Below are 25,883 nucleotides of genomic sequence, written 5' to 3'. Positions count from 1 at the left end.
TTTATTCTGGAAGTGTTGCTGGTATGATATCGAAGTCCTTAAGTATAACGGCGGATGGCAACTCCCCCTGCTTTTAAGCGGAAGATATAAATGTAATGAAGATGCTTTTTACATCAATGCTTCTAGTACAAGTATGCTGATTTAAGCGAAAACAAAAATAAAATCTTTCTACCTTTGCATAATTTATCTTGCCACTGGTCAATTGTAAAATTCAGTATTGGAAGAGCAGGATTAGAAGACCAAATCTTCCACCAATCCCACTGGAAACAATTACACCCCATTATTAGCAGACCTAGGCCATTTCTGTATTCATTTGAAAAGAAGAAAACACTTGTTAAGGTCTTCAATTCGACATTTAGATATATCGACAACTTATTGCCAAATATCATTAGTTATTTCCATTCTGATGTCGATAAGATATATCTGGATGGGTTACAAAATAGCACAGATTCTGATACATGAATCGTTAGTCTATTATTTATGCACTGAATTGACTATTAATTTTCCCGTTAATTCCCGTTCATAACAAGGATCACATGGTGGGTGTGACCGGACAGCAGGGGATGCTCACTCCTCCATGACATTTGATCCCACCTCTGATGTTTTGAAGGTCTGTGTTTGCTCTGCGCTTATTTTGTATTTTTTTTATAGACTGACGTTAGTAGTAATCAAACAAGCAATCTTTATGATAGACGTAACGACTTTTACTATTCAAACTTATGCAGCAATTTATCATTATCATCTGGACACGGTGTTCAGAATATCAGCGGCCTCTGTCATCAATATGTGAGATCTTTAGTCTATATGACCTTGTCGACAAATACAATCCATCACTAAGTCAAATACTGATTGACATTTTTCAGATTACTTGTAAGACTATTCCTCAGTATTTTCACACTGAATTTTTTTCGAATTCCCTTTTCTTTCCCGATAATGACAAGGTTCGCATGACGGGTGTGACCGGTCTGCAGAGGATGCTCACTGCACCATTGCACCTGATTGCGCCTCTGGATGTTTAAGAGGTGTGCTCTGCTTCTGATTTGCATTGTTTAATTGAATTTTTAGCTTGAATCTCCTTTTATTTCATATTAATGGGGTTGACGTTTATTCAGTTTTTTCTTCTTAAGTGGTGCAGGAATAGTTCATTCCCAAAGTTGGAGTAGAGAATTAAATAAAGAAAATGATTTGAAGATGAAAAGAAAACTTAAGAAAGTATTCTGTGGCATCACTGGTTTTATTAATTCAGGATTTTGTTCTTATCATCATCCTGGATGTTTTCATGTTTTCTCGTGACGTTCCCCAATGTAAATGGTACTTGGAGCTTATTTGTTTGTGTGTGTATTGTCCATTTAGGTCAGAGTAAGCACAAGTGTTGTACCACCAAGCACCATGCTTGTATTTCTTTGCACAATTGTAACTACCATTATTGTCGTTATCCTTGTCCTTGGTTGTGAAACCCATTCCATTCAAGTTGTGTTTAGCAATTATGTAATCACCTTGTAAATTAATAAAAATGTTAATAATTTTAAAACTTTAATATTCTATGTAGACTGCACAACTTCGAGTAATATAAGGTTATAAATTTAAAAGAACTATATATTGGCTATTTTGGAAATGTTTCGTTCTTGACAAAACCTTTCCTACTAGACAGATATTAGTAAGTATATTAATTATTTTAAAACAAAATACTTTAAACACCAAATGTAAAATTGAGCAGACCATGGAAAACTCTAGATATGTTTTTTATCAATATAACTTATCTTAACGTATTCTTAAGTCAGTTTTTGATTAGATTGATTTTTGTGTTTATTAATTGAAGTACATTTGAAAGGGGGGGGGGGGGGGAATTCAGTACAATTTTATCAATTTTTTTTTGTTTTGTTTTGTTATAATTATTTTTTTTATTTCAAAAGTTGCAGGACCTATTACTTTCTTGGATTGTAATAAAACATTTTGCCTAATAATTATATTAATATGAATTGTAATTACCAGCGTTCCCACTGTATCCACTGATCGACAGTTTGTACTTTTTTGATTCATCACCAATAGAAAATTGGGAGTACTTTGCGAAAACCTTTGATCCTGAAAATTTTGACATTTCTATTCGGAGCTCTTGGTCACCATTTTTAGTAAGAGCATGAATATTGTCGTTCCCTGTACATAAAAAATCTATCTAAATACACAAGTATCAGTTTAAATTTGATTGAAAATGCTTTCATTTTTATTTTTTTAATTCGAAGGACAATTTCACTTACCAAGCCATAATTCCTTTAAAAGGTTACCAAAATCTTTCTTGTATTCATTCCAATTGCGATAAAAATTGGTTGAACCATCATATCTATTTTGAATAACCTGTCATTCAATAAAAGAATTTTTTGATTATTCCGAATGTTTAAATCAACTCTTTGTCATGTTTTGTAAATCTTATTTCTTTTTAATACATTAATCGATATCTCAGAAAAGCTTTCATAACCTTTTCTATTTTGAAAAAAAGGAAAATAGTTCACCCTTGTCTTCTTCCATGTTTTCTTCTCAGTTCGTCAGATAATGATAAATGAGTTTTCAAAAAAGTCATTGAACAATTCTGATAATATCTTAACTTGAAATTTGATGTTAAGTTTCTTTATTTTCAAGAGAAAAAAAGCTAGTTCTTCAAAACGAACGTCAGTATTTCTTACTACTTGTATGTATGACTCTTTCTTGTACCGAATTGACTTAAACTTGTATGGCTATTTTATTGACTAAATTAAACAGGAAACTTATGACACCTGATGTACGACATTTCCATTATTTCCTTTTCTCCAATGAAATCTGACTTTAAAATTTTTTTATTTTAAAACCATCTTCATTTTGGCAGGCATTTATCTCTGTTGAAATGTACTAGTGAGTAAAGTTACAAGTGACTAAGTATCATTACCGTCCAGCCCCCTCCATCGGTGGTCATGTCACAGTAAACCCGGACTGGATTTTTGTTGTCAGGATAAACGGTATATATTCCGTCCTTTCTTTTGGTAGACGGTTTCCTGCCCAAAATATCAGCACAGTTTTTCCCGGTCACTGAAACCATTAAATAACAGAATTTTAAACATATTTGACTTTAGAATAAAAACGGAAAAATGATAAATACTCAAAACCTATAATTGAACTATAGATAGAATAGGACTTGGTTTTTTATCCCATCGAACCTGAGGCCCCGAAACCATGAACTGAGAATAGACTTATTAAGTCAAATTTCAATTTTTAATATCTTCCATTAGAAAAGTTTGCAACTGAGCAAAATACTTCAATTTTAATATATGTTGAATTTTTCTTAATTATCGAAATTATTTCAAAAGTTATATTGATTTTTAATTTTGACTTAAGTGTGTTCTCAGTTTATGGTTTTTGGGCCAGGAATGAGGTACTTGTAAAAAGTTAATGTAATTCAGTGTAATTATTTACATTTTTAAAAGTAATTGGAATTATTTGTAATCAAACATTATTCAGTAATTTGTAATCGATTTTCATTATTTTCGTTGAAAAAGTACCTTGAAATTTCAATTTTCAAATATAAAATTTAAGAAATAAATAACATAACTGGTAGTGAAAAAGATTTCAGGGAAACGAACTTGGTTGGTCACGTGATCAAATCAAAGGGCTTCTTAGTAAATCTGATCTTGTACCAACCGGTTTTATTTCCCAGTGCATTTTCTACCATGTCACTAGTAAGTGAATACTTATATTTATATTTTAAATGAATATTCGAATAAAAAATATTACACGCACGTACGGTCAACATTATCATTATGTATTGACCCGCATGTACGCAGTGACCAAGAAGTTAAGCCATTATCGTTTGCCCATCATCGCAAGCCAGGGGTCCTGTGACAAGACGTTGCCATTTGACCCCTGGCATATTTCATTCATTGAGTCAAATGCTGACTGACGTTTTTCATACTAATTGTTAGTTCATTATTTATACACTGAATTGACGACGGATTTTTTCCGTAATTTCACGATCACGACATTGAGCACACGGCGGGTGTGACCGGTCGGCAGGGGATGCTCACTCCTCCATGGCACCTGATCCTACCTCTGATGTTTCGGAGGTCCGTGTTTGCTCTGCTCCTATTTTGTATTGTTTTATGGACTTCGAGATTGAATACTGTTCATTATCTCTATATCTTACATTCAATATCTGTGGGCTGACTGCGGCGATGTCTTTCGGAGAAATTGCAAATCTTAATTGTTTTTTCTTATCCCTCAACCAATTTGATAAAGCTACTCTATGCTAAACAATTTGTAACAAGTGCATTTGAGGTGTCATCGGAATCCTTATCTAACTATTTTGAAAGCTTTTGTTAAATTGTTACTTCTCTATGAGAAAAGCAAGTACATATTGATATTCAACACATATGTGAGATCTGTTAATTATGAATTGAAGTATATTTTCCAAAGCAATTGTGTAAAGAATTCCTGACACTAGAAATATATCATGAATAGATAGTATGCTGTAATTGAATATATCAAAAATATAAAAACAACATTGAATTTTTCAATACAATGACAAATTACTATAACAAAACATTTATTTATAATGCTATCGTGAAGTTCATACAATACATACCTTTAAAAGTTCTTAAAGTATAGAATTTTATCAATGTGAAGAATACTGGAAAAACCCATAGATCGAAATGACACTGAGGTTTGAACCTGAATATGCGATTGTCAACATACCTACATTTATTCCACTCAAAATTGTTCCTGCAGGAAGTTTATAATTGGATGTTATATCCATTGATATCGGTGTTTTAATCTTGGCGAATGATTTTACGTGATCCCATGGAGCAGATTTCAAGTAATTAGATATTTGGTCTGGAAATGGAAAACATTTAGATTAAGATCCTTCAAGTGGGTATCTTTTTTAACATTGAAATTAAAAAATATATATTTTTTAATTCTATTTATTTATTATTATTTTTTATTTCTATCATTATTATTGGGGTTTGATGAAAATTCTATGAAATAACTTCAATCTCGTTTACATTCAAAATTTTGTAAATGTTTTGGTCTATGCTTTTGACCTTGTTTGTCCTTTATTTCCATATTCTTTAGTAAACATAAAACATATTAATATAATTTTCGATCTGACAAAAATGAATTAAAGTTACCTTTCACTGAATGATGTGGGTAAAATCCATACACATTCCCCATCAGCAAAATAAGTAAGGGAATCAGAAGATCCATTTAAAGGATTTTTATTGTATATTCTAATTTGCTGAAAAAAATATTATAAGATACATTTTATATATATCATGGAATAAGTATAGAATATTATTGAAGCAGTTTTCATATAATGTATAAGATTTTACCTTCTTTGCGTCCACAAAGTACATAGAGGCCTTATTTATATATTTCATGTTAATGTACCACACATCACAAAAAGCCATGATATGTAATTATAGAACTTAAATACCATAATGCGTGTCAGTAAAATGGAACTATTGATTTACTTTCGCACAGATTGATAGAGGTAGGCGTTGTGAAAAAAAATACTATTTTGGTGCACCATTTCCATTTTATACCAGTAAAGACGAAGACATGTTTTTTAAAACTGTGAAACAAGGAAAATAATCAGTTCATTCTTCTGTTTTTAAATGGAAACACTTCACAAAAGCCAAGAAGATGTTAAGATCATCAGATAATTATAAGTTCAAAGTTACGATCCAAGGTTGCTGCTGATCCAAGCTGGTAAAATTGTAATTATTATAATTTTGTGTCTTTCAATGTTAGTAAATTGTAAATAACTTTGTATTTATTCTCTTATTTTTTCACTATAAGTTCACCTTTCACCTACTTACTGAGTATGGTAGAGACAGACTATAGCAATTAAGTAATTATCTCACTTGGTCAAATTCCCGTTTTGCACTTAAAAATTCTTCTTAGAATTTAATACATGTTATGTGAAAAATGAATTAGTGAAAGATGAATATAATGAGACCTTAAAATAATAAAACACATGCATATTTTTAATAAAAATCATTTTGCTTTTACTTGGAAAAATAAAACGGATTTTGAAAGTGACTGTATCTCTGTTTTTCCCCCCTTGTTTTTGATAAATTACTTCATATTCTTTAACTGCAATTAAAAAATTTTCAGCCACTAAATAAATGCAAATCCTATAAACTTTACCAGGTATTATGAATAACATTTCCAGGTATCATTAATACGAAGAACGCAAACGATTCTATCTCTGTCAATGAATTTTTATTGATGATCAGCAGTTCAAACCTGAAATAAATTTTACACCTAACTATTTCAAACACATATCAACCATAACATACTGAATATAACGTATATACATGTATATGTACGTATAATATTTTTTTATTTGATCATATGATGGTTATATAAATTATGTACAGTGTATGCGTCTCTGCTTTGTCAAGTTAAAAATTTTAATGTAAAATAATTATTTTTTTTTAACAAAATGGAATTATATCTGATAAAATATTTCCTTTTATTTTTTCATCTTTGATGTATTTATATAAATTATCTCCAATGATTTTTTCCTTCATTAAATATTATTTCATTTTGGTTTATTATCTGATATGTTTTAGTGAACAGCTGATTTGTTATTTACGCGAGTTATCGTTCTTGCTGTCTGAGAAAAGAAATAGTTCCTCTTACCGAGCTTGAAAAATGAACTTTAAAACTTCATTTTATAAAACTTGTTTAGGTATTTTATATATTTAGGACTTGCTAAATCAGAATATCGCATCAGTTTTGCTGATAATATCCTACATTTTTGCAGGTCTTCCGTAGGTCTTCTCTAGGTCTTCAATTACCTGTAAGTCTTAAATTAGGTATTCCCGTACACCAATGAGATCTTGAATAATTTTAATATTTTACAAAAATCTGCTATCTATCAAGAGTCCTTTCGCCCAGAACTTTACATTGTATATAAATCTTCTAAAGATACAATTTGTTTTCATCCAAAACCTATCAAACAGACATTACCTTCAATATAAAACGTGATGAATTTCCAAACTTTTTTTTCATAGGAATTGAGCTCACAACCTCACCTTGTCAATGGTTATCTGCAGACTATTTTTGCCAAAAAACCATTTTGCGTCTTTATATACATCGGTACTCTGAAATGGTGTTGAAAGGTGAGAAAAAGTAATGAATTTGACATACCATCTTCGGAGAGGAGACAAAGCTTTTCAACAGTCTGTTGACATTTTCGAAGAACTGTTTCAAGTAAGGAAAACACATCCAAATAAATCATCAATAGCCTACGTTATAAATTCGGTTCAATCAAAGGTCTACTCGATCAAAACATTGTTGACATGCTAGTTATTGCTGAAACTAAACTGGATGATTCATTCCAAGATGTACAATTTAATGCGGTTAATTTCCATTTACGGAGAAAGATGGTAGATCAGATATAGCCTCTTTCGATAACCTACTTACCTTCCCATAGGCACTCTCTAGTCTTGTGGTTTTTTTAACTTCCGGTAGGTAAAAGTTGCTGATTTAGGCTGTAGCGTCATGCGCCAAGGACGTTGCAAAATCGTTTAAAAATGGAGGCTTTTGATAAAATGACAAAGAAACAACTACTAGTATTTGACTTTCTTACAATGTGTAAAACCAACTTTTGGAAACAAACCTGAACTTATTCATTGCGCTAAAGGTGCAAATGACTTAGGATTAGATGTGGACCTGATAAGGACGTCGATTCGGGAAATCTACATGTACAGGATAAAATAATCACACTGCTTAGGGAAAGAATACCACTAACGTCAAAGATAACAGAAGGCTGGGTGTCGAACTGCGAGTATTTCCCAGACGTTACGGAAAACGAAATTTACAATTACTTGGTATTAAGTAAACGTACCTTAAGTTTGATTTACACCAACAATCAGCAAGGCGACAACTTAAAGCCAAAATATTTTATAATCAAGGTCATGTACAGAACATTGAAATTAATCTAGTTACAAAAGACTCTTCACATTGTAATATAAAATGTGACTGCTTACCGTCAATTCCAACTAAAGACAAAAGTAAAAAACCTGCGTACAGGACTTGGGTGTGCTTGTCTAAAGTCACTGGTAGAGTCCACACAGCAGAATGTAACTGTGTTTCTGGGTAAGTAAGTTATATAATATAATCATGAAAATTACAAATGTAATAAGCTAGAGCTACTTAGGGTCTTTTTTGGTCCGGTGATTTACTGAAAAACCAAAACTAGACCTGTGATTTTTTGAAACTGCTCTTTCAGCCTCTTTGTAACATTTCCTAATGCACAATATTTAAGTATGCTTGACATGCAGGTAAAAATGTGTTCATAACAGGTAGGCCTACATGTGCATAAAAAGTTTTCGTACATTAAATGAGAACTGTTTGAGAAAAAGAATCAGTACCCAGGTGTCTTTTTCCTCTCATTTTGCATCAGTTATAAAATTCAACATCCTACCTGTACTAGCACTTAGTTGTTTTAATGATTATAATTATATAAAAAAAAGACTAATACTTTCTTTTTCACTTCTAGAAAAGGGGGTGCTTGCAACTATGCGTAGCAGCATTATTGTATGGGATTGTTGACATAACAGTAAAAAAAACACACTGGTAAAATTGCCCCGACTTCAAAAGCATGCGAGTGGATCAAACCACGTAGCAGAAATCTTTCAAAAAAAAAAAAAGCGCAGGACAATGATTTCAGCAAAACAAAGACGACGGGGAAAACAAATCATGTTCATATAGTGTAAGTGAGAAAAATCCAGACCTAACCTTACCATCTGTTCAAGTTTTTAAAGAAAATCTGACAAAAATAAATCCAATGGCAGGTTGGCTAAAAAACTTTTCAACTACAGGTATTGAAACATTACCCCCCTCCCCCCGCTGCAGAATCAATACCTGAACTTCACCATAAAACCTTCTCTTACCTTGACAATGTTGATCTTTTTTCTGATGAATGTAAACAACAATTTGTGCAATATTTTGGTTCGCTTCAGGTTTCAGCAGAAGAGTGTGAAATTATCAATAAAATGACGATAGGTCAACACATAAACCCAACGTGGAGAGAAGCCAGGCATGGGAGAATAACTGCCTCAGACTATGGTAAAATTGCACGGAGAAAACCAGAGACTTTACCTGACAATTTACTTAAGTATATTCTTGGATACTGTCCATCTTTTTCAAACAAAGCAATTGTATGGGGGAGAGAGCATGAAAAAGTTGCTATTGACTGCTACCTGCTCAAGGTGAGGGAGATACATCCACCACTTACATTCCAGGAGACTGGACTAGTTGTCAAGGAATCGCTACCTCATTTAGGTGACAGTCCCGATAAACTAGTGTACTGTCCTCACTGCAAGCCTGACCATGGTGTTATTGAGGTTAATAAAGCTTTAAAGATGTGCATCCCAAAGAAGCGGCTTTAAATGACAATATTTTTTGTATCTTAGATGAAAATGGAAATTTTTACAGTTGAAGAGAAATCATGCATATTTTTATCAGGTTCAATGACCATCAGTCAAAGAAACTGGTGTCACTTATTATATGGACAAATAAAGGTCTCGAATTTGAAAAAAAAATTATATGATGAGGAACTTTGGGAAAATGAAATGCTTCCAAAACTGAATTCTTTTTATTGTTCTGCGGTGTTACCCAAGCTTTTTCAGACATAATTAAAAAAGGGTCTTACATTAAAATTTTACTGAGTACTGACATATGTAATTAAAGCTCTCTAATCAGGTATGACATAACTGTGCATTTAGAATATGTGTACATGTCCTCTTGTATCATATTCAACATATTTTGTATCTGATCAATAAATTTATAACGGAGTACTATATCTTATTTTTCTAAATGTAGGTACATACAATACCTCATAATCTAGTAATAAATTTTACACAAGACCAAAGATCATTGCAATGATAGTCAGATACAAGGACATGATTCATTTAAAAACTTGATTCACACAGTAACTTTAATAACAGACAACATGAAATGAGAGATTTCTGAATCTTTTAAATGTAGAATTTCAAAAGATTTACTGACGTAAGTAATGGCAGTGCAAATGAATGAAGTCATTCTGGCTCATCATTGCTATGACCTTTGGAACACTTGATTTCTTACTTGCTCATGATCGACATACTGAGTATAAATATTAAATGTAAAGACGTACGTAGTTTTTTGCTCTTTATTAAATGGTATAACTACTTAATAACAAGTTTTCCTCTACATATGCAGTATGTTGCACAATGAAGTACTTGATGCTTATTATTAAAGATACATTTTTTATATGATTTACATTGTAAATTATACTATGACTGAATAAGTGGGGGCATGAGATTACAGAGAGCACACACAACAAACACTATTTTGGACACTTTGTCATGAAGTGATATTGGAACTACACCTTGAATAATTTTGAAGTTTTTTATTCGCTCCATTGCTCTTTCCATATGTATTCTTAAATTTGCTATTCTTCTGGTTTTTTCCACTTCAGATTGAGTTAGCCTATCATGTTTCTTTTAAAGGGGGATAATGAGATCAATTCCATTTGGAGTGCATAGGTCAGCAATGAAAAACCCTTTGTCACCCAATATTGCATCCCCAGATTCACATTTTCAATTAATGTTGACAACTGTGTGATTTGATTGTCAGATGTACTTCCAGTCCATAAATCGGAGACATGTGTAATTACTCCACTAGGGCTAATTCCAATGAGCACTTTCCATGTCATGTGTGACTTGTAGTCTGAATACATTCTTCCTTTGTTGGAGAGTGACTGAGGTGTTTCTGTGTAGATCTCGGTGCAGTCAATAATAACACGACAATTTGGGTTCCTTCGTTTAAAACTGTCAGGCATGTCTTCTTTGATAATATTCCGTGTTGGCCAAGCAAATAAAAAGTCTAGATGTTCATACATCAAATCTAACCAATCATTAAAAATTTTACTGCAGGTTGACACAGATATATTAAATCTTTTAGCCAAATCTTGAATTAAGAGTCTGAACCTTAAACGCATTAAAATCATTAAAAACTCACCAATATCTCTCATTTTTTGGGGGTCTTCCTCCAGTATCAGGAACTTTTCATTTATGATAGACTTACAAATGTTGGAATAATAAATACAAAGCCTCTTTGTTTGGCAAATCAGTATGAAATGAAATATCTTGTTTCAAGTCTTCAACTGTTAAAAACGGTAACGTTGTACTTAATACTTTTGTCACATAATTTTTTTTAAGAGATCGTATTACTCCCATATGAGTCAAGGTAACTTTCGAATTGTCTGAATACAAAATTATCTTTCTGTTGAACACCAGTTCAATGATGAGAGAAGGTTGATGTTCTATCAATCCACAGTAATCGTGCATTAATACGGATGTGTCCAACACAGATTTGTTAGCGTCAACAGTAAAACTAGGGATTTCAACAGAATCGGACTCTGAATTCTCTGAATCTGATCTCACTGTATTTTCTTGTTGATTGTCATTTATTTCTTTTAAAACCTCCGTTGTTTTGTCAAACTTAAAATAAAGGCCTTATGTGTAGTATAAGTATCCATATAAATGGAGTTTTATGAAGAGACTTACTTCTACATTTGACAGCTGACTTTTACATTTTGTCTATGTTAAAATTGTAAAAGTCAGTCGTCAATTGTAAAAGTAAGTCTCTTCATAAAACTCCAATATGGTGTACATCATTCAATAGATTACTAGTTATAATGATTTTTTCTCAGCCTCAAGGAAATATGTATATACTATGTGTAACAATATAATAGATGAATTTCACATTCCTAAGACTTATCCCCCGTTGTCGGCGTAACGCTCATTTTTCCTCTTTGTCCTTTGCAAGTTACCTGTTAATATGTTTAAAATTCAAACGTTATATGACAATTTCGATCTGTACAGTCATGTATAGCCATTGTATGACGCAACATGAAAAACTAAATGAGAATATTCATATAGATTTTATTTTTAGGATACTGACCCATAAAGTTGGTAAGGTTATAGAGGGAAAACAGCGTCTTACGCCGGTTGACCCCGGATTGACCCGGCAAATGGGAATAACTTTGGTAAATGTGAAAGTCGACTTTTATATACCAGTTTGTGGTGATACACAAAATATTGCACCATATCATTGTATATGTACAAAATTGTACACCTGTGTATCACGATAAATAACACAAGGGCAATTTATGAAGTTCTTTTACTTTAACCTGATAAAACTGATAATCTTTATTTACTTCTGATGTTTATCTACTGTACATGTTTTCAGAGCTTATTCAATTCAATGTTACATAAATTTGTACTGTAAACTTTATCAAGTTTATGAAAAAAATCTACAATTCCTACCCTTCACATAATAATCTGATGATTACAAACATAGAAATTCAGTTTATACTTAATACCACAGGGAACATAACATTAATATCACAATACGTATCATGATACAACCACATTGAATCACCATACATCATGGTACGCTGCTTTTCATGCTTTAATCGAATCGTTACACCTTTACTTTAAACTGGTATGAACGTCCATGATTTTATTTACCCAATTCTGATAAATAAAAAAAAATACATACGTTTGTAGTCTTGATTTGTGATGAAAAATAGATGGTAATGGATTGTCCTTCGTCGGACCAGACAGAGCGATGAAATGCTCGTAACATAGTCTAGAGTTATGGAAGGGGAATTACCGCCAAAAGTCTATGTATCCTGCAGTTATTCACTTTATTGTTTTCATATTCGTCTTTATTACATTTCATTTTGACTTTTATCCTTCTTCATTTTGCTCTTACTTCTATGTTGATTTATTCCTGTAAATTTATTCTACTTTCTTAAATGATTATCTCTATAACGAACGTTAATTCAACTAGATGAGATCTCGTTGCGAGCAACGAGTAGGTCTTCCGTTGAATTTTTCGATAAGATGAGATGTGATTTTGCCTGAGATATTCGTTTAAAGGGAATGACAATAAGTTTTCCTTCATTAATTTTAAAGTTTCTGTTTTTTATCACGATATTCTGAACATCTTTTGTTCAATATGGCTTATAAAAATACTCCCTCTTTTCGAGACGTAAAGCAGAAAAAATATATATTTTTGGCTCCTTGTAACCACTTATTACGTAACACGATATAAAAATTGTATCGTATATTGTTGCAAATCGTTAAGATAAATACTTTTGCTTCAGTAATATATAACAAAATATTGATCATTAGAGAGTTATAGATAAAAGACTCTTGGCCCCTTCTGAGCCCTTAATTTAAGGGGTCAGCCCTATTTTCTTAATATTAAATGAAAGGTCTTGTGATTTTGAAGATTTTTTGTTCAACAGTTATTCAGAGATTTCTTTTCGTTGTGGAGATATGCTAAATGGAAATATTTAGGGGCCACTACTTCTAGTCCTTAATGGGGCCGTTTAGCAAAAACTCAAAGTATGCATATTGTTTAGAACATTATTCTAACCATCTTTTGTTCAATATTGCTTATCAAAATATTCCCCCTTTTCGAGATATAAAGCGTCAAAGATTTTATATTCTGGCCCCTTAGGACCCCTAATTACGTAGCATATGATCAAAATTTTATCATATGTTGTTGCAAATTGTTAAGATAAATACTTTTGCTTCAGTAATGTATAACAAATTATTGATCATTAGAGAGTTAAAGATAAAAGACTTTTGGCCCCTCTGAGCCCTTAATTTGAGGGGTCAGCCCCATTTTCTTGATATCAAATGAAAGGTCTTGTGATTTTGAAGATTTTTTGTTCAGCACTTATTCAGAGATTTCTTTTGGTTGTTCAGATATGCTAAATGGAAATATTTAGGGGCCACTCCCACAAGTCCTAAATGGGGCCGTTTTGCAAAAATTCAAAGTATGCATATTGTTTAGAACATTATTCTGACCATCTTTTGTTCAATATTGCTTATCAAAATATTCCTCCTTTTCGAGATATAAAGCGTCAAAGATTTGACATTCTGGTCCCTTGTGACCCCTAATTACGTAACATATGATCAAAATTGTATCATATATTGTTGCAAATCGTTAAGATTAATACTCTTGCTTCAGTAATGTATAACAAAATATTGATCATTAGAGAGTTATAGATAAAAGACTCTTGGCCCCTCTGAGCCCTTAATTTAAGGGGCCAGCCCAATTTTCTTGATATCAAATGAAAGGTCTTGTGATTTTAAAGATTTTTTGTTCAACACTTATTCAGAGATTTCTTTTGGTTGTTCAGATATGCTAAATGGAAATATTTAGGGGCCACTACCACTAGTCCTTAATGGGCCGTTTTGCAAAAATTCAAAGTATGCATATTGTTTAGAACATTATTCTGACCATCTTTTGTTCAATATTGCTTATCAAAATGTTCCCCCTTTTTGAAATATAAAGCGTCAAAGATTTGACATTATGGTCCCTTGTGACCCCTAATTACGTAACATATGATCAAAATTGTATCATATATTGTTGCAAATCGTTAAGATTAGTACTTTTGCTTTAGTAATGTATAACAAAATATTGATCATTAGAGAGTTATAGATAAAAGACTCTTGGCCCCTCTGAGCCCTTAATTTAAGGGGCCAGCCCGATTTTCTTGATATCAAATGAAAGGTCTTGTGATTTTAAAGATGTTTTGTTCAACACTTATTCAGAGATTTCTTTTCTTTGTGGAGATATGCTAAATGGAAATATTTAGGGGCCACTACTACTTGTCCTTAATGGGGCCGTTTAGCAAAAATTCAAAGTATGCATATTGTTTAGAACATTATTCTGACCATCTTTTGTTCAATATTGCTTATCAAAATGTTCCCCCTTTTTGAAATATAAAGCGTCAAAGATTTGACATTCTGGCCCCTTGTGACCCCTAATTACGTAACACATGATCAAAATTGTATCATTTATTGTTGCAAATTGTTAATATAAATACTTTTGCTTCAGTAATGTATAACAAAATATTGATCATTAGAGAGTTATAGATAAAAGGGTTTTGGCCCCTCTGAGCCCCTAATTCGAGGGGTCAGTCCCATTTTCTTGATATCAAAAGAAAGGAGAGGGCTTATATAGGCATTGCCTGTTGCCCAATCCTGATTGAATTATATTCAATAAAATATGTTTAAAGTAAAGGTCTTGTGATTTTGCACATTTTCTCTTCAATATAATATATCAAATTTTGAACATGTATGAAGATATGAAACAAAATGTGTCAAATTGTGTGAGATATTTTTAGCCATTTTTTAAACCCAGGTGAGCTTTAGTGCCTTTTGCACTGGATAGATATAGTCTCAAAATGGCACTTATACAATTCATCCTCTATCTACACTGAAAATCTCAACTCAATATCTCAAGTCATTTAGGAGGAGTTACCAGGACAAGGAGACCCTCTGAAAATCGGAAAAACGTCCATATCTCACGACCGGAAGTGACGATCTCAGTATAAAAAGTTTCCAATAAGGTTCAGATCAATATCTACTAGATCTGAAAGTTTCGTAAAAATCCATTGAGCCGTTTCCGAGAACTCGCGTGCACAAAATCGGTAAGAATAATAATAAAAACTAGAGCAAAGCTCGTTGCAAAGCAACGAGTAGGTCTTCCGTCATGTTTGACCGGAAGTGGCTTTTATTTTTAACAAAAATGAGAAATAACGTCCAAAAATGGTTTGATTCCTCTAAATCCATGTTAATTATTGCAAAAATAAGCCATTTTCTGTTACTTCCGGTTTGACCGGAAGTGACGACGACGGACGGAAAATTAAATTTAATGCTCCCAGAGACATATGTTACCGAAAAACTTGTCAAAAACGGGAAAAATACTCGTTTTCCGACTACTTCCGGTTTGACCGGAAGTGACGACGCCGGACGTATTTTGACGACTTCAATAGATTAAGCTTGACATTTTGAACAACTTTGCTTCTTTGACGTATCACAAATTCGCAATACTTTTTGAGATATAAAGGAAAAACTTTCGGCCCTTCCAGGCCCCTGATTTAAGGGGCCAGCCCTTTTTTCGAGATCTCATTTGAAAGATCTTGAAATTCTACACCTTTTTTGTTCTACATGCCTTAACAAAATATTTCTAGGTAAAAAGTTATCGTTGAAAAGGTGCTTAAAATTTTGAAATTCTTGATAGGACAATTTTCGGACCATAGCGAACGTCGGCGCTTCGTACTTCCGGTAGTTGTGATATACTTAGTGCACTTCTCCAAAAGTTGCTCTAGCATCACTGAAAATTTCAAGTTTCTGTGTTAAGTACTTTTTGAGAAAACTGCCGGACAAATTGACCCTCTAAAAATCACTAAATCGCAGAAAACTCCGAACCGGAAGTGACGTCATCAATATAAAAAAAATATATATCTAGATTTTTTGATGTTTTATCAGACCTGAAAGTTTCATGAAAATCGATCGAGCTGTTCTCGAGAAATCGCGCGTACAAAATCGGTAAGAAAAAAAAACAATAATAATAAAAATAGTGGAAAAGAAACCTAAGAAAAACAATAAGGTCTTCCGCTGAAGACGGAAGACCTTAACTAGATACGATCTCGTTGCGAGCAACGAGTGGGTCTTCCGTCCGATTCTTGATAAGATAAGATTTTGATTGAGAATTTCATTCTAAAATAATGATAAACATTGTGAAGAAGAACGATTTTGCCTCCATAATCTGTAAACAGACATTGAACATGAAGACTTAAAAATTCGACTTTTGGCCCCTCATGCACCCTTATATTAGGGATCAGCCCTTTTTTCTTCATATCATCTAAAAGCTCTCACGACATTTCTGAAACAGCAAAACACTTTCTAAAATCATATAACAATCAATACCAACAAATTCAACTCAAACATACAAACAATCAATCTACAACACACTAAACACAGACACCGAATATATCACATTTACTAGATTCAAATTCTCCCGCACCAGAAGTGACGTCATCATTACCATGACAACAACTGACCAATAAGAACAGTGTATTACTACGCGGCACTTTTTCCAACATATATATAACCTCTATACAACACTTCTCATACCACTTTCACGGCACATCTCAACACACACTTAAGTCCCATTTTCATATATATACATATTAAGGAGACATTTTACGGCACTTCAAATACTAAACAAAACATTTCATATAACACACTAATATTACTTAACATAACTAACAATTCCATCAAAAACGAAAAGAATATTTTAGAATTCCATCAAACATTTTTGCTTCAGTATTGTATAACAAAATATTTACTGATAAAGAGTTATCGATTAAAGACTTCTGGCCCCTCTCGGCCCCTAATTTGAGTACCCAGCCCCTTTTTCTGGATTTTATCTTAATGATCTCATGTTTTTGAACACTTTTTGATCAACAACTATTCAGAGATTATCTTCCGATTTCGAGTTATTTGAAAAAGAAATATTTAGGGGCCAAACCTTCAACCTTGAAAAATGAAAGGTTGCATATTGTTCAGAACATTATTTTGAACATCTTTTATTCAATATTACTTATCAAACTATTTCCCACTTTTGAGATATAGAGCATCACAGATTTAGCATTTTGGCCCCTTATGGCCCCTTATTATACACCATACGACATTCAAAACATAATATACAGTTTTAGATTGTTGAGATAAACATTTTTGCTTCAGTAATGTATAATAAAATATTGACTGCCAAAGAGTTATTAATTAAAGAGTTTTGGCCCCTCTCGGCCCTTAATTTGAGTGCCCAGCCCCTTTTTCTTGATCTCATCTTAAAGCTCTCAGTATTTTGAACACTTTTCATTCAACTATTATTCAAATATTCTTTTTCGTTTTCGAGTTATTTGCAAAAGAAATAATTAGGGGCCAACCCTTTAACTCCTTAAAGGGGACGTATAGCGATAAATTAAAGGTTGCATATTTTTTGAAACATGATTTTGAACATATTTTGTTCAATATCACTTATCAAAATATTTCCCACTTTTGAGATATAAAGCGTCAAAGATTTAGCATTCTTGCCCCTTGTGGCCCCTAATTATGTAACATACGATATTAAATTTATAATATGTAGTTGTAAATTGTTGAGATTAACATTTTTGCTTCTGTAATGTTTAACAAAATATTGATTGTTTAAGAGTTATCGAAAAAAGACTTTTGGCCCCTCTTGGCCCCTAATGTGATGAGTCAGCACTTTTTTCTTGATGTCATATTAAAGATCTTGTCATTCTGCACAAATTTTGTTCAGTACGTTTTAACCAAATAATTGTTTTAACCAAATAATTATACTTTAAAAGATATAATACAAAATGTCTCAAAAAATCAGTCATGTTTCGTGTCCTAGATTTCGACCCCTACCGAGCTTCCATACTAAGCACTTCTGGAAAATTTGAAAGTATAGGTGCAAAACTACAATATGTTGTCTCTTAGTCCTGAAAATGACAGCATTCTAGCTTTTTTTCGTTTTTGAGTTTTTGTCCGGACAAAATGGTCACTAAAATTCGATTAAAGGGCGATAACTTCCAACCGGAAGTGATTTTTTAGAAAAATAAAAAATATGAATAAGGTTTAGTTCATGATACATCATTCCTGAAAATTTCAAGTCAATCGACTCAAGCATCTCTGAGAAATCGTCTGCACAAAAATGTGTAAAGAAAAAAATAATAATAAAAGTGAAAAAGAAACAATAGAATAATAGAAGGGTCTTCCGCTGGAGACGGAAGACCCTAATAATAATAATAGGGAAAAAGAAACCGAACGAAAACAATAAGGTCTTCCGTTGGAGACGGAAGACCTTAATAATAATAAGAAGAAGAGGGAAAAAGAAACAGAACGAAAACAATAAGGTCTTCCGTTGGAAACTTAATTACGCAAACAATGAAGCATATTCAAGGAAGACGAATACAAGTTGTCCGAATTCATTGCGGCATTATAACGTTAGGTGGCAGAGGTGTTCGCTACGAGTGTTGGTAAAATTAGGTACGCAAATCCGAGCCTACCTACTGTCTTTGGAAATCCAGTCTTGGTGGTTTTTTTTCTGATGGCAGCAATCTTGCTTTTGGAGCGTGTGTGTACGTAAGATTGGAGACTGCTTGAGACACTTATGAAGTCAGATTAATTTTTGCAAAAAATTGGATTGCGCCAATGGAGCAACTTTCCATTTCAAGGCTTGACCTTTGCGGTGCTGTGCTGTGATGTCAGCTAGAACAAGAGAAACAATTGTGGAAAGTATGACTTTTACATTTCAGAGAGTAATTCAATTTCCTGATTCCGCAATTATCCGTTCCCAAATATCAAAGGTGTGTAATATGTAGAAGAAAATTCAAATAATGCAAAGTCAGATGGGTCCAGTGCCAGAGACAAGACTTAAACTGATCCCTCCCTTCTATATGTGTGCTGTTGATTTGTTTGGACCTCTCGTAATCAAGGACGCAATTAAGAAGAGGACCCATGGGAAAAGTTATGGTGTCTTGTTTAATTGCTTAGTTTCAAGAGCACTATATATTGATGTAGCAGAATGAATTGATATGATCAGTTTCCTTATGGTACTGCAACGTTTTGTTTCCATCAGGGGATATCCAAGGGGATATCCCAGAAAATTGATTTCCGATGCAGGTCCTTAACTAATTGCTGTCGGGAAAGAATTGCAAAAAGTTGTAAATATTTTTACTTTTAGTTTTTAATGAACATCCCATTGGTACTAAGAATTGCGACCATATTGAAGATACATATCTTTGTCCTAACGATATATTGTTAAGTAAGGCAAGCACCAGAGTCCCTGTAGGAGACTGGGATGATTGCAGGGTCCCCAGAATAAGATGGAAATTTGTTCAGCGTGTGGTGGATACATTTTGGAAAAGATGGACACGAGATTTCTGGCATACCGTTATCATAAGACAGAAGTGGCTTTATGAAAGGAGAAACATTCAAAATGGTGACATTGTATTTGTTCTAGATTCATATAATGTGCATGGTCAATGGAAACTGGCACAAATTTCGGAATCAAACCCAGGAAGTGATGGAAAAGTTTGGAATGTGAAACTTAAATACAAAAATCTGAACCAAGATCCTAATTATTGCAGTTGTCCAGATACTGAGCTTTGCAGATCGGTTAGACGATTTGTTTTGATTCTTCCAGTTAAATAACAGGTGTAAATGTAAAATTAATGTGAACTTTTTGATATCTCCAGACAAATGGTGTTGGGAGTGTATGTTTCGGAATTGTACATTCTGTCTGTGTTGTTTTTTTTACTTTATTATTCATATAGTGATATCCTGTTTGAAATGCACGGACTCCAGGTTGGCGAAACAATGTCATGATTTAGCCCGTCAATGTGTGAGTTATTTACTTAAAAACATGACTGTTAAATAATAATGAGAATTGCATTATTATCAACAAACTGTCCGAGATTAAAGAACTGCTATTTATTGTATTACATATTTATCCATTCAACAGGTTGAAACAAAAAATGTTACTACATGACGGTTTGTGTGAATTTCTAAGCTGACCAAGTGCAACAGTCTATAAAATTTCATCGATAATGGAAATAAAAATTTGCCTCACATACTATTAGAAATCCTTACAAAACTCACCGACTCAGGGATCATTAAGGCCCAGCAGGTGTTTTGCTAACGCTTTACCGAGTTTATAATTTACAGTACATTTTGATAGACTGTATTGAAAATATACCTGTGTACAGTACTCATTTTAATAATACAGTGTAATAATATTTTTTAAAAATTCTAATAATTAATCAAAACAATTTTTGCATGCAGCATTTTTACTTCTACAAATACGGTTTACAATTCCCTTAAGATATACATGATTAAAATTTATAAGATTGATGAAAAAATATACGATTCTCTTTTGTGCATTGTGCAGCATACTGGTATATCAGTAAGAAAGGGTATCTCTATTATTTATATAGAGCCTAAAACACATTGATCTATTTATTGCAGATATTTCAATTTTTTCATCTGTCTGTTTCCATACTGAGCATCAAACAGATTGTCATTTGTATCTGTACAAAGTCCCCAGGGATCACTCAGTCCACAGACTATGTAATGGAGGAACTGTCCAACTTGGTCTATGATGTGGACACAGTCATTGTATTCATCAGCTGAAAGGATGTGACTATGACTGTCTGTGGAAATTCCTCGTTGACTGAATGGTTTGTTCTTTGGAGCAGGACTATGTCCAGTGTACCTGAATCTCAGTTTCCCGGCCTGATTGACCACTACTACTGCTTTAGCTCTACTGTCAGACACACAGATATCCAGGTTCCTGTTCTCAGTTATGTATCTGTAATAAGGACTAGAAAAATTGCCTATGTCATCAAACTGAATGATTTTTTTCTCTGTGGAGCCTGAGTAATGGACAACTTTTGACTGTTTGTTATCATCACTGTATATAATAACCAGGAGGTCATCAGAGGAGGTACTACAGAGACCCCAAGGTCTCCAGTTCTGTATTCTGATCACCTCCTCTATCTTCTCATTCTTCACAATGTTCACAGTTCTATCATTGTAATCAGTATATAGTAGATTACCACTTTTTGTCACTGCTATGTCATATGGCCATCTCCCTGACTTAGTTCTGATTGACTTTAGTACTGATCCCTGATTGATGCTGAAGAGGTTCATGGTTTTATCATAGCCACTTGTCCAGATTTTTTCATCACTCAGACAGGCCACACTGTAAAGTACTCCATACCCAGTGTCTATGGTGGCGGCAATTTCTGTTTCATCAAGCAGCTCTTTGACTGGAGGAGAGGATCCAGCTTCTGGTGATTTCTTTGTTGTCTTCATGCCGTAGCCATGTTTGTCTGAAGTAAGAGAACCTGACGATAAACTTCCAAATACTTTACTGAGTTTTTCTCCTTGGTTTTTTCCCGGCTTGAATTTGGGTAAAAATGGCATAATTTTGTGTGGAAGACTTCTGTATAAATCTACTTTAGAATTTATGCTAAAAATATTTGATAAGTTATCACTTTCAGTAGCTTTGTTTCCTGCATTGATTTCATCCTTGATGCCAGACATTGTCTTGTTTATTTCATCCAGATGTTTCTGTAGAGTTTGTAACTGTGTGGTCTTCATCTCATCAACTTCAGTTTTTAGTTTCTTGACAATTTTGTCAATTTCTCTCGATGTTTTGTTATGGCCGATGAGAGACCTCCATACTCCTTTTTTTACTGACGTATTTTGTTTTGTACATCAGAGGCAATGTCCTGGTAGGTTGGATAAATTGTTTCATTTAATTCAGTTAAACCTTGCATAATTTTCTTTCTATTTTAAAATATGTACAATTTTGAAAAACTTATGACCAAGATGTTGATCAGATGCTATGCAGGTATTGCAGACTGGAATATCGCATTGATTACAGTACATTTCACATTGTTCCTTGCTATGAAATGTACATCCAGCGTAGAGGGGAGTAGATTTCCTGGACTGAAATTTGACGACTATGTGATCCTTGGATTCATCAGATATCATATGTTTTCCTACACAAAATGTACATAGTTTGACATGACACGTATCACAATGCATCTGTACCACAGCAATTTCACAGAGGTCACATCGCATCACGTCCTGGGCACTGGTACGGGGGTCCATGATTAATTTTAAAGGTATCTATCAATCTGAAAGTAAAAACTTTACATTCTTAGTAGGAATATTTACAAAAGTTAAATGAAGACATCCATCTTGCATCTAAGATGGACTTAGGAAATTCATGAATTTTGTTCTCCATGGTGAAAACCTACTAAACTTAAATGATTTCAGACTAATTAATGTTTCAGTAATTTTTTACCTGACAGTTCAGTAATGGTGGACACCTATGTTTATTTCTGTTGTCTGATCACGCGACATACCTGTGTTATTTACCTGTCGGATGTTTAAACTTCCTTGTCTAGACGGAGATTTAAATACCCTGCTTTTCAAAATGCTGAAATGTAAAACGTTATGAGAATTTAGCATCACATTTTATAATTTTAAAGCATTAGAAAAGTATTAGCTCTATTATGTACTTTTAAGAAATATATTTTATAACATAAAAATAACTTTAAAACTGCAAGAGCAAATGGAAAATTGGTAAATTGATTACATTCATGATATTTGAGTTTTAGCTCACCCGAGCCAGAGGCTCATGTGATTTTTCTGAAAAAAATTGTCTGTTGTTCGTCGTTGTCTTTGTTGTTCTTTTTATAAAATTCTTTAAATTTCATCTTCCTATGGTCCAGTTGCAACTAGTGTATCCTTTGGTAAAGGGGGGTTTAAATTCATTCAAACGAAGGGCCACGTCCTCTTCCATTAAGAGATAATGATGAAAAAAAAGTTGATAGGGTCAATTTAAAAACTTCCTCTCAAGATGAAACTTATGTGAAAGCCTCCTGACATAGTGTAGATTAAGATTTTTGTCAAGCCATGACCCTTGTTGGTAGAGTAATGCCAGGATGGGGGAACTTAGTTTTAAATAGGATTACATAGAAAACCATTCTTCTTGAAAAACAGCAAAGCCTGAGTCAATCTTATTCAAATTAGATGTTATATCTGTTTGCTTACTCGCTACACTACATGTAACATCTAGCAACATAAGCGTATAAGTCTAGAGCTGTTACGAATTTGATTTCTGACGTGACCCTCTATGGGATGCTGTTAGATATAAGTAAAGCAAGTATGTGAGCGGATCTAAAGCCTTATTAGGTCACCTGAGTAAACTCAGGTGACCTATTGCTATCCGTTTTTGTCCGTCGTCGTCCGTCGTCCGTCGTGCGTTGTGCGTCGTGCGTCGTGCGTTAACATTTAAACATTTTCAGCTTCTTCTCTGAAACCACTGAACCAATTTCAACCAAATTTGGCATATAGCATCTATGGGTGAAGGGGAACAAAAATTGTGAATTTCATGGTCCCCGCCCCCCTGGGGCCTGGGGGGTGGGGCAAAAACCACTAAAAATAGTGCAATCTTTAAAAATCTTCTTCTTTACTCCCGGACATCAAGCAGTCAAACTGTTGGTATGATTGTAATCAGCATTGAGTCCTCTACCAAAATTGTGAAATTCATAGCCCCAGGGTCAGGGGTTCTGGTGTTAGGGCGGGGCTCTATTGATTATATGTGAAAATGCAGTAAGTCTTTAAAAATCTTCTTCTCTGCTCCTGGGTATTAAATAAACAAATTAAGTTCATAGTTATGATGAGCAAGAGTGGCTCTACCAAATTTGTGAATTTTATGGCCCCAGGGTCAGGGGTTCTGGTGTTAGGGTGGGGCTCTATTGATTATATAGTGCAAATGCATTATTTCTTTGAAAATCTTCTTCTCTGTTCCTGAGTATTAAATAAACTAATTAAGCACATAGTTATGATGAGCAAGAGTGTCTCTTCATAAATTGTGAATTTTATGGCCCCAGGGTCAGGGGTTCTGGTGTTAGGGCGGGGCTCTATATTGATTATATAATAAAAATGCATTAAATCTTTGAAAATCTTCTTCTCTGCTCCTAGGTATTAAATACACTAATTCAGTAAATAATTATGATGAGCAAAAGTGCCTCTACCAAAATTGTGAAACTCATGGCCCCAGGGTCAGGGGTTCTGGTGTTAGGGCAGGGCTCTATTGTTTATATAGTAAAAATGTATTAAATCTTTGAAAATCTTCTTCTCTGCTCCTAGGTTTTAAATAAACTAACTAAGTAAATAGTTATGATGAACAAGAGTGCCTCTACCAAAATTGTGAAACTCATGGCCCCAGGGTCAGGGGTTCTGGTGTTAGGGCGGGGCTCTATTGATTATATAGTGAATATGCATTAAATCTTTGAAAATCTTCTTCTCTGCTCCTAGGTTTTAAATAAACTAACTAAGTACATAGTTATGATGAGCAAGAGTGCCTCTACCAAAATTGTGAATTTTATGGCCCCAGGGTCAGGGGTTCTGGTGTTAGGGCGGGGCTCTATTGATTATATAGTGAAAATGCATTAAATCTTTGAAAATCTTCTTCTCTGCTCCTAGGTTTTAAATAAACTAACTAAGTACATAGTTATGAATAGCAAGAGTGCCTCTTCCAAAATTGTGAATGCCTTAGCATCTAGCTTAAAACATGAAACAAATTCAATCATTTGAATGTTGTTGCATGATGCTCAGGTGACCTATAAGGCCCGTGGGCCTCTTGTTTTAATTAAATTGAGCTTGAGTAGTCATACATCTTTTGGAAACATCCACAGGTAATGATGTCATCTGGTTTGGTGGAAACACAATGGCAATCAGTACATACAATTTTAATGGATCAGAAAAGTCTTTTATGTTTCCTCAGGAGCATCAAAGTCATGATTAATGATCATATTCTACTATAAGGATCTTTGGGTGGAGTGAAGATTCATCTTTATTCAAGTCACGACTTTTTATGATCGAGTGGGACCACAATTTGTGATCAATGTTTCAATGGGTAAAAAGTGCTGATAAAAATTTTTTTTGAGCATTGTGACCCTTTGGTCTCAAAACATTTTGGCTAATAGTCCAGTCAAACTATCATAAACCTTCAACAAATTGCAACAGAATGTTTTTCTTAAATTATAATTGGTAAATTGTATTCTAATTAACATATAAAAACTCTAGAAAAATATAAGGCGTAAGTATCTTTTTTAGAAATAAATATTTACTAGTTTGAAAAAATATGTATTGCAGAAATGTGCCACCATATGCAGCAAGGGAGACAATTTTACACAGTAAACAAACCTCTTTGCATTTTAAACAAGCATAATCAAATGAATAACTCATTTTGTATACTTTCCAGGGTTTAAATTTTTTCTTAATACTGAGGTTATAAGATTTGAGAATTTTATATATCTCTAAGTGTAATGTTAACTTCTCCTTTACTAGATGGAAAATAATCTATGGAGAGATGTTAGTGGTTTTATTGCAACTTATATAAAT

The 25,883-nt window shown here is 33.5% G+C and overlaps 3 protein-coding genes across 3 annotated transcripts in view; all 3 read right to left on the bottom strand.

Moving 5' to 3' along the window:
* The window catches only part of LOC134278084 (tripartite motif-containing protein 2-like), an 88,212-nt gene extending 84,239 nt beyond the window's left edge, over positions 1 to 3,973 (bottom strand). Inside the window, exon 1 of the mRNA XM_062760404.1 lies at positions 3,938 to 3,973. The gene's annotated coding sequence lies outside the window, so the exon portion shown is untranslated. The remainder of the gene's footprint in view (positions 1 to 3,937) is intronic.
* LOC134278094 (ryncolin-1-like) lies at positions 1,970 to 9,440 on the bottom strand. Its single transcript, XM_062760423.1, has 7 exons — positions 9,237 to 9,440; positions 7,065 to 7,133; positions 5,151 to 5,257; positions 4,717 to 4,854; positions 2,918 to 3,057; positions 2,256 to 2,352; positions 1,970 to 2,154 (listed from the first exon to the last, which is right to left on the bottom strand). The coding sequence occupies exons 3-7, from the start codon at positions 5,224 to 5,226 to the stop codon at positions 1,970 to 1,972; spliced, it is 636 nt and encodes a 211-aa protein (XP_062616407.1). The 5' UTR covers positions 5,227 to 5,257; positions 7,065 to 7,133; positions 9,237 to 9,440.
* Positions 9,441 to 20,915: 11,475 nt separating this feature from the next.
* On the bottom strand, positions 20,916 to 22,061 carry LOC134278093 (uncharacterized). The gene has a single exon (XM_062760422.1). The coding sequence runs from the start codon at positions 22,059 to 22,061 to the stop codon at positions 20,916 to 20,918; it is 1,146 nt and encodes a 381-aa protein (XP_062616406.1).
* Positions 22,062 to 25,883: the final 3,822 nt, after the last annotated feature.

This window comes from Saccostrea cucullata, unplaced genomic scaffold (assembly GCF_032062105.1).
Source record: "Saccostrea cucullata isolate Sc308-1 unplaced genomic scaffold, CSIRO_AGI_Scuc_v1 ctg2355, whole genome shotgun sequence".
NCBI lineage: Eukaryota > Metazoa > Mollusca > Bivalvia > Ostreida > Ostreidae > Saccostrea > Saccostrea cuccullata.
The sequence above is the reverse complement of the archived record's forward strand: the minus strand, read 5'-3'. Positions and strand labels throughout refer to the sequence as shown.

Excerpts from the sequence above, each read along its gene's own strand:
- LOC134278094 (XM_062760423.1), bottom strand. The coding sequence starts at position 5,226 with ATGGATCTTCTGATTCCCTTACTTATTTTGCTGATGGGGAATGTGTAT. Across the intron at positions 4,855-5,150 it reads CCCACATCATTCAGTGAAAG|ACCAAATATCTAATTACTTG; the intron begins GTAACTTTAATT and ends TTCCATTTCCAG. Across the intron at positions 2,353-2,917 it reads CCGATGGAGGGGGCTGGACG|GTTATTCAAAATAGATATGA; the intron begins GTAATGATACTT and ends ATTGAATGACAG.
- LOC134278093 (XM_062760422.1), bottom strand. The coding sequence starts at position 22,061 with ATGAAGACCACACAGTTACAAACTCTACAGAAACATCTGGATGAAATA.